The sequence below is a fragment of the Suillus paluster genome, assembly GCF_016628075.1.
Source record: "Suillus paluster strain FC165 chromosome Unknown EDB91scaffold_91, whole genome shotgun sequence".
In the NCBI taxonomy this organism is placed as follows: Eukaryota; Fungi; Basidiomycota; class Agaricomycetes; order Boletales; family Suillaceae; genus Suillus; species Suillus paluster.
Genome location: NW_024537651.1, coordinates 21,542 through 32,518, shown reverse-complemented (window position 1 = coordinate 32,518; position 10,977 = coordinate 21,542). Strand labels below are relative to the sequence as shown.

The 10,977-nt window shown below is 48.4% G+C and overlaps 4 protein-coding genes across 4 annotated transcripts; 2 read left to right on the top strand and 2 right to left on the bottom strand.

Annotated features, from left to right (window-relative positions):
- The first annotated feature begins 1,917 nt into the window (after positions 1–1,917).
- Positions 1,918–3,010, top strand: EDB91DRAFT_886061 (isoprenoid synthase domain-containing protein). Its single transcript, XM_041328718.1, has 4 exons — positions 1,918–2,134; positions 2,194–2,482; positions 2,539–2,904; positions 2,962–3,010. Exons 1-3 carry the CDS (start codon positions 2,025–2,027, stop codon positions 2,872–2,874), a joined length of 735 nt encoding a protein of 244 aa, XP_041171934.1. The 5' UTR covers positions 1,918–2,024; the 3' UTR covers positions 2,875–2,904; positions 2,962–3,010.
- A 388-nt stretch (positions 3,011–3,398) lies between these two features.
- On the bottom strand, positions 3,399–5,517 carry EDB91DRAFT_1228660 (uncharacterized protein; the record flags this gene model as incomplete). The annotated part of the gene is made up of 9 exons (XM_041321028.1): positions 3,399–3,592; positions 3,648–3,912; positions 3,970–4,074; positions 4,123–4,179; positions 4,227–4,547; positions 4,605–4,640; positions 4,824–4,939; positions 4,989–5,075; positions 5,133–5,517. 9 exons carry the CDS (start codon positions 5,515–5,517, stop codon positions 3,447–3,449), a joined length of 1,518 nt encoding a protein of 505 aa, XP_041171933.1. The 3' UTR covers positions 3,399–3,446.
- A 1,831-nt stretch (positions 5,518–7,348) lies between these two features.
- Positions 7,349–7,814, top strand: EDB91DRAFT_885798 (uncharacterized protein). The gene has a single exon (XM_041328716.1). The coding sequence runs from the start codon at positions 7,436–7,438 to the stop codon at positions 7,670–7,672; it is 237 nt and encodes a 78-aa protein (XP_041171932.1). The 5' UTR covers positions 7,349–7,435; the 3' UTR covers positions 7,673–7,814.
- Positions 7,815–7,956: 142 nt separating this feature from the next.
- EDB91DRAFT_1253725 (uncharacterized protein) lies at positions 7,957–10,024 on the bottom strand (the record flags this gene model as incomplete). Its single annotated transcript, XM_041323699.1, has 10 exons — positions 7,957–8,102; positions 8,163–8,427; positions 8,487–8,591; positions 8,654–8,698; positions 8,748–9,068; positions 9,122–9,150; positions 9,212–9,284; positions 9,340–9,455; positions 9,505–9,591; positions 9,646–10,024. 10 exons carry the CDS (start codon positions 10,022–10,024, stop codon positions 7,957–7,959), a joined length of 1,566 nt encoding a protein of 521 aa, XP_041171931.1.
- Between the last annotated feature and the right edge of the window lie 953 nt (positions 10,025–10,977).

The window sequence follows — 10,977 nt, the reverse complement described above, 5'->3', positions numbered from 1 at the left end:
ACTAAGAGCATGATATCACCGGGGGACGAAAATCTTTACAGCGCTGGCAAGCTTCGAGCGAGCGACTCGTATTACAAGCTGTTCCAGGCTGTTCCCACCGGCCTCCAGAACCATCATGACCTTTGAGTTTTATCGTCGTAAATATCGTTGTACCGCAACGATATTCACTAAAGGCTAGTCTTCACACACAGTATCTGATAGGCTGATAAGTTCAGACTGGGCGTGTCGTGTTGATAAGCGCGCAACTGGTGGCGGAACATCAAGATTAATCAAACTTGAAGATTACCGGTTACCAATCACAGGGACTTATCACTTAGTCCGGAAGTTTGATTGATATCCAGCTTGAAGTGTTACTAGTACTGAATTCCTTCATCAGATATGATCCCTAACAACTGTACCTTGGCAACTTCAGGGAGTACGCCTCAAGCGCGAGTACTGTAGCGTCGGGAAGGGAGAGGGATGGAATCAACGTCAGCGTTGTGGATGAAAGGACAGTCCCAATGTTTCATATCATGTGTCGACAAAAATTCATCCTGCAGGACGGACGTCCGGCTTGCGGGGCAAACTTGGGACAACCCGAAAATTTTCCCTAAATACCAAGATAATAGTACGTCCCATTCCAGTTACTTCAGAGTCTCATGTCCTGCTGCTAGCCTGCACCCAGTGTGAACCCTACTTGAGAATGGATACCTAATCCAGCCCTGGCGTTGATGGTCTAAGTGCTCCCAGCTTCCGTGCTGATATGCCTCCCCTCCTCTGGCATCGGAGAGAGCTTAGCAAATGCTGTATACCTGGTAGAATAAAATCTCCTCTAGCGCCTAACTAAAATGCTTTGTCTTACTGGCGTTTAACAGTGACACTGGCACATTGTCCTCAGTCTCCGAAACGATCTGAGAGCCAATGACGGATACTGTAGTGATCCGGAATTTTTTCACAATATTCAACAAGCCTAAGAATACCCTTATTCAACAGTGTTATTATCACAGAAAATTTTAACCACACCCTATATAATAATACAGGTAGGTCTTCAGGTGCTTTTCGAAGCCCAGTGTCATTAAGATGACTTTTTACCGCTGACCAGATCTACGTATTCGCGAAATTGGGAACAAATATCATACACGACACCATACCTGTTCGATCATATGATTCTGTCACTTCCGTTTGCATGCGGACGGAGTGCGGAGTTCACTAGTCTCGAATTTCAATAGCGGAGGCTCAGGTGCTTTTCAAATCTAGGTTTGATTACCTTCACAGGCGATGTTGATGCCACAACCACCATCCAGGTGAGAAACGTACCCAGTGCTACGCGAATGTGCTTAGATGCGGATTAAACTTATCTAGGCGCCAAAATATCATAGGACGCGCTCATGTGCGGATTATCTTGACAGTGTACCCAGATATGGCACATACGTAATATGTTTCATGTTAGTCTGAGCCATCTCGCCTGCATTTTGCCCTGACGCCGCTCAGAAATCTCAGTCCTCCTATCTCAACGCTCGCTGACGGATTTGGTGTTGATCCAGGTGCTTCGCTACTGCCGGCATGATAGATTTACACGCGATTTTCTTCCTCGATGCCCCCTTCCGAAACATGGATCCGAGTGAAACCGACACATTATAAAGACTGACAAGTTCAGAGCAATTTCTCTCTTAACTTGCCTCTCATTTTTCCATCCGACATATTTCTCATCTCGACGTTCACGACATGAATACGACGACCCCTACGGCTCTTACTGCAACCTACACGACCACTCATCTTGACTGTGAGCCCTCAGGATTTATCTTACCTGACCTCCTAGATGATTGCCACTATCCCCTGCGACAGAATCCCCACCGTGATCCAGTCTCTCGCGCTTCTGAACAGTGGCTTCTTAACGGAGCGCGTTTTTCAGGAGCCTGAAATCACCGAATTTATGCGAATGGACGTAGGTGCACTTACTGCAGCTTTGCCATCCTGATGCGGATGCTTTCCATCTCCGAGTCATCACTGACTTCGTCAATTTCTTGTTTACCATCGACGACTGGATGGAATTTGATGCCATCGATGCGCGGGGAGCGGGTGAAAGCTGCATTTTTGCATACCGCGATCCCATCAACTTCCACACGGAACAGCTTGGCGCAAAGATGTGCAAATCGTATGTCCATTTATTCTATCGCATACGCTCCTTTCTAACAGTCATTATACGATGTTTAGGTACTTCAGCCGCTTTAGGGAAACTGGTGACCCCGGCTGCACCGAGCGCTTTATCAACACAATGGACATGTTCTTCATTGCTGTGGCTACGCAAGTGGAAGTCCATGCCGAGGGACGTACCCTTGATCTCGGATCTTACATCGCCATGAGGCGAGACACGAGCGCCTGCAAGCCTTGCTTTGCCCTCATCGAATACGGAGTTCAGATTGATCTCCCCGATGAAGTAATGTCGCATCCAATTATCATGGCTATGGAGGAGGCCACCAACGATTATGTTTCTTGGATCAACGTAATGCCCCATTCTGTCATCGAACGCTGGGCTACTGCTGACATTACCGTTGATAGGATATATTCTCGTACAACAAGGAGCAATCTCGTCATGACACACATAATATAATTGCCGTGCTCATGCATGGACAAGGCCTGGACCTGCAAGGTGCTGTCGACTACACCGGCCGGCTGTGCGCGGATGCCGTCAAGCGCTTTGAAGCCAACCGTGCCATTCTCCCCTCGTGGGGAGAAGAGATTGACGGGCAGGTGGCTATCTACATTGATGGGCTGCAGGACTGGATGGTCGGTGCGCTGCACTGGCACTTCGGTTCCTTGCGCTATTCCGGGAAAGATGCGCATGCGGTCAAGCAGGACCGAATCATCAAGCTGCTTCCCAAATGTTCCTTGTAGAGCCCATACCTAGGGCATCGATTTCTATAGGTGAGCTTGATTATTTCCTGCATAGCACGCTTCTGACTGCGATGACTTGTGTCGTAGAACACTACATCACCTATGTCTATTGAGCTGAAAAATTGACTCTGGATCCATAACGCGCGTAATAGGCTGTCTTTTTTTACTTTTATGTTCTAGGCTCTAGGCTGACTCTCATGCAGCGACTTTCCGTTTAACATGTTTCGTCTGTGCTTTGTACTGGCAGTATTGTATTACCACTGTACATGGAATCGTCTCATATCCTTGTACAAATACGTAGAACCATGTCTGCCAATCAGTATGTTTTTAGTTACTTACGAGCTACTTATGTAGCACATGTGAATGTACATTATGATGCGAAAACCACTGAAGAGTTTAGCTTGTAACATATGCTTCAATTTTCAGCAAGCAAGCTACTTGCTGTCGCAGCACGTAACGCAATACTTACGCGTTTAGAGCGTTGCAGGGGCTTCGCCAGCAGCGACGCCTACCTTACAGATACTCTCGAGAACGATGCTGTACAAGGTGACTACGACATGACGGTAAGCACCTCAAGGTGTAATAGATACGAATGGATAGGGTTCAGCATCAACCACATAATCCTCATGCTGCATTCCAGCGCATCCCCCGCCCGCAATGCACTTCGCAATCTCCTCCCCAGCATGCAACCCCTCATAATAAGCACCATGAAGGAAACCTATATTCGCCATCATGAATAAGCACATCCCGAGTCACTCAGGGAAAGCACGCACCGAAGTACTTCAAACTCGTAGCTTCACCCGCAAACCAGAGTCTCTGGTCCACTGTCGCCTTCAGGTTTTCGGAGTGACCAGGAAGGAAAGAAGGGGGCCAATTTGAATAGGAGCCACGGAAGAGGGGGTCCGCATGCCAGCGCTTGAAATGGAATGCGACGGGATCAGGAACGGTGGTGGTAGGGTACATAGCTCGAAGGACTTCCATGACTTCGGCTTGAACATCCGAATCTTCCATCGCCTCGATGCGCAGTGAGAAATCGCCCTGGATGATCGTTGAGAACAGCAAAGAAAGCAAGTAGAAGAGCGGCGGCTGACTTACGGTTACGGTCACAAAGACCAGACCAGAGCCAGGGAAGAAGTTGACGTGGTCAAGATTCTGCCAGATCGGATACCTCCCACGTTCCTTGTCTGCATATACGGCCATCTAATCCAGACGCATTAGACAATAACCAACGTCAATGCGCATCCTCACCTCAGTGTCAAACCAGAACTTCTCTTCAAATTGCAGGAAGATTTTGGTATATGTACCCTATAGACAGTTAGGTTGTCCGAAAATGAACTCTTGAGCAGACGTACCATGACCATGCTTTGAATCGCCTCCATCTTCCACGAAGGAAGAGCAGGCTTGAACGCGACATCACCATATTGCAGTACCCCAAGACTAAACGTACAAAGCACGTAGTCCGATGTGAGAGTAGTACCGTCTGTTAGTGTAACTGTTGCCCCATCCTCACTGTATTCAATCGACGCGACGACTGAATTCAGGGAGACCTGTTGAGGCTGAATAAACTCAGCAGCCTCGGCCTGGATAATTGTTTTGAAGCCACGCTGGTCGATGCAGAGGTTATTCTCGTCTGAGAAGCCACCCATATCCGTATCAAAAGTGAAGTTCGTGTTCTGCGTGGATGGATCAGATATTCACGCTGTGCGTGGACTAGAAATATATATACATACCCAGGCTGATGCGATCCATGAAGTTTGGTCCGGCGACTAGTACGAGTCTAATGAGGATCATAATACAGTAACATGGTTGCGCTTCCGTACCTGTGCATCTAATGGATGTACAGTTACGAAGATTAGCAGCATCAAGATAGCTAAGGCAGGATACACTTGCATTCCTAACCAGTTTAAGATCAGGAACCCGGAATGCTTGGATAACAAACATTCACGTACCCAATCAACTTCATAATACTGACAAGCTGATTCATACAGGTTCTTTGGCGTTGCACCAATGATACCGTATGCACTTTGGAGGCTGAGATCAACCTGCTGCGTCTTGACGCGTTCCCCTTATAGATTTTATGAGCACACAGAACTGGAGAGAGTGGACGGCTATACCTGCAACTACTCCGGTTTGTGTAAATTGATCGATTGATGTGTTCAAGAGGTCCCGATAGTCGTTGAACCCATTATAGTCGTAGGTCGCTGTTCACCAGTGATGAGTCAAGACTAGTATATGGAAATGTCTAATCATAGACATACTGATACTGCCATCAAGATCATTGTACTGGTTCTTGACATCGTGCTTTCGAGCCAGGGTCAGAATGGGATTAGCTGTCCCGTTGCCGGTCTGCGTTCCCTGGATCCAGTTAGGGCCAACCTCAACCGTGTACTGCTTGCCGGGGACACCAATAGTATAGTTTTGCATCCTTCCACCAAGCTGATCGCGTGCTTCGACGATCAAGAAGTCGTCGATGCCTTTCTCATGCAGGGTACGCGCAGCGATGACGCCGGTAACGCCGCCTCCGAGAATCAGCACCTTGGCATTCTTGGGTGAACTGTCGTCGTTCTGACGAGTGAAGCGTGATGGCAAAGCTGAGGTGAAAACCGCAAAGCCAAGGAGCACTGCGAAATGAACGTGACGCATTTCTGCAAGACTGAAGAGGTGTGAAGACACGTCGCCTCAAATCATCACTATACCGAGAACTCATTTATACGTGCGGCGGGTGTTACGCTGACCCCGAGCCGGAAGCTGACCAGTCGAAAATCATGCCTGCCGCTAGTCGGACGCGAGTAAGTAAGGGTGGGCTATGAAGTACTTCCGGCATTCTTAGATACAAATATATGAGTACTTGTTGGCCCTTAGTGATGACGGAAATGTGTCTTTGTGTTGCATGATAACTGGAGAGCGATTGCCAAGCCAGCTTGTCGTAATTCTGTAATTTGATTGTCTTTGGACTAGGTCACCAATTTAAAAAAAACACTTGCCTTGACTGCTAGCTTGGTCTCTCGCGGTGAGTCACCTGCGGCACGATGTGCGAGGTTGAGCTACATCTACGAGCGTTAGCTCTAGGAGGGACGCCCCGAAGCCGCTTACCCACATGCGGGACTCCCAGTCGCCAGCAGCCTGACCACAGTGTTGCAAACCAACAAACGGTGGCGTTGTGTAACTTGTTTGAATGCCTATGTCTCGTAGGCTACTAAGGAGCGTCAGCGACCGGCGAGCTACACTGAGGAGATGTGAGAGGACCTGGTGTACATATATGACGATTGGACTTACAGATTCTGGCACTAATAAAGCTTGTCTTTTCGAGTGGATGAGACGCGCAAATGAACCTTTTTGTCCGCATCTTCTACTAGGCACTACGCTTGGCCTCCACATCTGAGTCATAGTTGAAGTCAATGTTCCAGGTGAGAGTGGACCTTGTCAGCAGGGCGTATTGGACATAATTTAAGCAATCATACGTGATTCTCTGGCCTACCTGCAAGTACCTCATGTTCTCGATGACTTGACATCACGAAGTTTGAAGACAAACCGTAAGCTGGATATATGCGCTTGTCGAGCTCTGACCCGCCCACCTCTAGAAAATGTTGCAATCAAAGTTCGCGAGTCCCTTGGAATTCGCCCCTCCTATCCTCATTTCGAGTCCTGTAGTAAAAGTCTATCCTACATTCGGCCTTTGTGAACTACGGGCGTGGTAGTCACGAGTCTTCCATCAAGTCCGGAACCGACGTTCGAACTGGACGTTCGGTAGGGTAATTACCAAATTCAGTAATGCTCAATTACCATTTACCCCTCAATTCGGTTCTCCGTTAGTCTTTGTTCATGCTCCATTCCTAAGGCCTAACCAAGCAACTTGAGTAATGCATTTCTTCCTGTTCGGCTCCCGGATCTCAAAACGATGAGGGTAGTACGTGTACCCCACCTATCTCGGCTGAGCCTAGGCATAATTTGTTATCCGACTTTGACCTTCTTTGCACCCCCTGGTGGTGCTCTGCGGTACCAACCACCATCACCTCATCGCTCATTAACGCTACTCCTTTCTCGACAAGTCCCAGTCCAAGAAGTCGCACCGATATGGTTTAGCAGCGCAATATTTCCCTGGTGATACATGTTTCCCTGGATTCCTTGGTTCGTCTACATAGGGAAGACTGATCTTCGACAATACGGCTGAACTCGATCCTATGGCTGACCAAACTCGATCCTGTCGATCTACGCCGCCGCACTCCATCATGCACTGCGAATCTCTGCATGCGGAATTAGTAGTATTACTGTGTCGAGCCGCCGCTACACCTTGCTCTCACCGGACTTGAAGACGCTCACAGTATTCGTCGTGGCTACCCGCCTGTCACTGTTCTTGCAGACAGTGTTCAAGTTGACAATGAAACTGAGATGCATCATGGGTGGGGTATTATCGAGCTACGGAATACATGCGTACTTTACCGAGCGTTTCTATGCATAACCCGCGTGGGTACTACCTGGTGGATGTGATCATGATACATGCGACTAACGCTAAACACAGGTTATCACGATAATCATCGGTCATAGGGGATGAGGGACAATCATGTGCAATCCAACTCCTGCACTTTCTGTACTGCCCATGATATCGCTGGCTCTTCAAGTTGTCCCCGCAGTGAGTTCTTTCCATTTTCTCTCGCGTACACTCATAACGCTTTGGTTGTGGATCGAAAAACCAGGCTTATCGCACGAATACTGGAGGAGTTCATTCTCTCCGGGACCTATGAGTGCACCTATGACTATGTACTTGGAAGACGTCGAAGTTCTGATTAGAATAGTTTAGGTATTCACGTGACCTGCGACGACTCTGAGTCTCTGACCGTCTTCAACTTCAATGAGCTAATATTGCAAAGGATTTTCGGCTGTCACTCTCGCCGCACCGGGCACCCAACGTAACAGTTGGTTCGCGAGGCATAATAATCTACGCGCGTAGTGAGCAAGCAAGGTCTTCGACGTTCATCGAGGATCAATGTCCCACTATAGCTAGTAGTTCCTACTGAACTGCTCAAAAAAAATTGCTGTGGTTCAAGGGAACGACAATACGACGAGAGATAGAATGTAAGTACCTCAAGGTGTGATAGACACGAATGGATAAGGAGAAGCATCAAGCACAGTATTCACATGCTGCAGTCCAGCGCATCCCCCATCCTCAACGCACTTAGCAATCTCGCCCCCGGCATGCAAGCCCTCGTAATAAGCACCATGAAGGAAACCTACATATATACATATTTAGTCTTCATGAACAAGCGCACCATTGTTAGAGAAAAACGCACCGTAGTACTTCAAGCTGGTACCTTCACCTGCAAACCAGAGCGTCTGGTTCACTGTCGCCCTCAGGTTTGTAGAATGGCCGGGAAGGAAAGAAGCGGGCCAATTGGAATAGGAGCCACGGAAGAGAGGGTCAGCATTCCAGCGCTTGAAATGGAATGCGACGGGATCAGGAACGGTGATGTTGGGGTACATAGCTCGGAAGACTTCCATGACTTCGGCTTGAACATCCGAATCTTCCATTGCTTCGATGCGCAGTGAGAAATCGCCCTGGATATCGTTGGAATCAGCGACAAAAGTACGTAGAGCACGAATCATGGCAGACTTACGGTCACCGTTACAAAGACGAGACCAGAGCCAGGGAAGAACTTGACGTGGTCAAGACTCTGCCAGATCGGATACCTCCCACGTTCCTTGTCTGCATAGATAGCCATCTAGTCCAGTCCAGTTAAAGATATATTCAACGTCGATGCGCATCCTTACCTCGGTGTCAAACCAGAAAGTTCTCTTCGAACTGCAGGAAGATTTTGGTATAGGTAGCCTGCAAACAGTTAGGGTTGTCCGTAAATAAAATCTTGAGCGGACAGTACCATAACCAGACTTTGAATGGCCTCCATCTTCCACGAAGGAAGAGCAGGCTTGAAAGCGACATCACCATATTGCAGTACCCCAAGACTGAACGTACAAAGCACGTAGTCCGATGTGAGAGTAGTACCGTCTGTCAGTGTAACTGTCGCCCCATCATCACTGTATTCAATTGACGTGACGACTGAATTCAGGGAGACCTGTTGAGGTTGAAGAAACTCAGCAGCTTCGGCCTGGATGATAGTTTTAAAACCACGCTGGTCGATGCAGAGGTTATTCGTGTCTGAGAAGCCACCCATATCGGTGTCAAAGGTGAAGTTGTTGTTCTGTGAGGATCGTCAGGTGTTTGTTCGTGTGCGCTAGAAAGATATACACATACCCAGGCCGTCGCTATCCACGAATTTTGGCCTGGGTTCTGGTGCCAGAGTCATGAGAATCACAATCCAGCACCGTAATTACGCCCTCGTACCTGTGCAACTGATAGATGTGCCGTCGCAATGATTAGCAGGATCAAGACGACTAAGAAGGAAATACTTGCATTCCTAATGACTTTAATATTAGGAATACGGAACGCTTGAATAGCAAATATTCACGTACCCAGTCGACTTCATAATACTGGCAAGCTGCTTCATACAGGTTCTTTGGTGTTGCACCGATTATGCCGTACGCACTTTGGAGGCTAAGATCAACCTGCTGCGTCTCGACGCGTTCCCCTCATAGATTGTATGAGCACACAGAACTGAATAGAGTAGATGGTAATACCTGCAACCACTCCAGTTTGTACAAATTGATTGTACGACGTGTCCAAGAGGTGTCGATATTCTTTGAACCCATTATAGTCGTAGGTGGCTGTTGACCAGTGATGAGCCCAGACTAAATATTAAAATCTAATCTTAAACGTACTGATGCTGTCATAATTATTATACTGGTTCTTGACATGGTGCTTTCGAGCGAGGACCAGAATGGGATTGGCTGTCCCGTTGCCGGTCTGCGTTCCCTGAATCCAGTTAGGGCCGAGTTCGATCGTGTATTGTTTTCCGGGGACGCCAAAAGTATAATTCTGCATCCTTCCGCCGAGCTCATCGCGTGCTTCGACAATCAGGAAGTCGTCGATGCCCTTCCTGTGCAGGGTACGCGCGGCAATAACGCCAGCAACACCGCCTCCGAGAATCAGCACTTTGGCATCTTTGGTTGAGCGGTGGTCGTGCTGACTAGCGGAAGGTAAAAAAGCTGTAGCGAATGCCGCAAAGCTAAGGAGTACAGTGAGGTGGACTTGGCGCATCTCTGTGAACTCTGGGCGAAGACACACTATCAAAAGTATCTGTACCTACGGTACTTACGTGCGGCGACACGCTGGGGCCGAACAGCTTTCCCGGTACGGCTGCTACCTGGAAGCGAATAACTGCCGGTGGACCAGCTGATGTTTGGCGTCCTGGGTACAAAAAACATTCTAGCGAAGGCGGAGACGTATCGGAACTACGTCGGAAAATATCAATTTCCCATGTATCACCAGTTGACCACCTCGGAAGTAATGTGACCGCTGAAGCAAAGGTGAAAATCCAATGTTTGGACTTGGTGGCAGTGTAGGCTAGTGTAAGATGGGTTCAGGCAAGGTTCAGGAACACAAACGACTCACATGTCTGTTCTCACGTCTCGCTAGGGGAGACTAAAGTTTGTGGGGTCGGTTGGTCGCCGCGCGTCCTGGTCTGTCTCGTGACTCTCGTCGCGTTAAATGCCAATTAGACCACCCCAAAGTCTAATGTTCGAGAGCGTGGGTCGCGGAAACCGTTCGCTGACAGCACATCACTCATTACATACGCTCAACCCTCGGAATAATGAGATATATCACGAGCACAAGCCGCGGAATGACAGTCTTGTTCAACACATGTCCGCTGGCTGGTATAGTCGTCCTCAAATTCGTCACTGTAACTTTTACAGCCGACGGTCAACGCAGTAGAATCTACCGCTACCGTGACGGGCCATGGGCCACGTCCAAAGTTCTTCGCGACAACTCCCATGCGAGAGCGCTGTATGTCACGTATGTATGTGGGCTGGAATTTATGATGCACATTCTCCTATACTCCGCTATTGCTTATAATATAAGAGGCCTATCCTCTCGAGCTCCTTCCCCGTCCGGGGTCGTCCCTATTTAGTCGGCCACTTCGGACTTGATCGATTCACCTATTCACTCCTGACCAATCGTCATAGAACAGGCGGCAACTATACGCCGTCCTC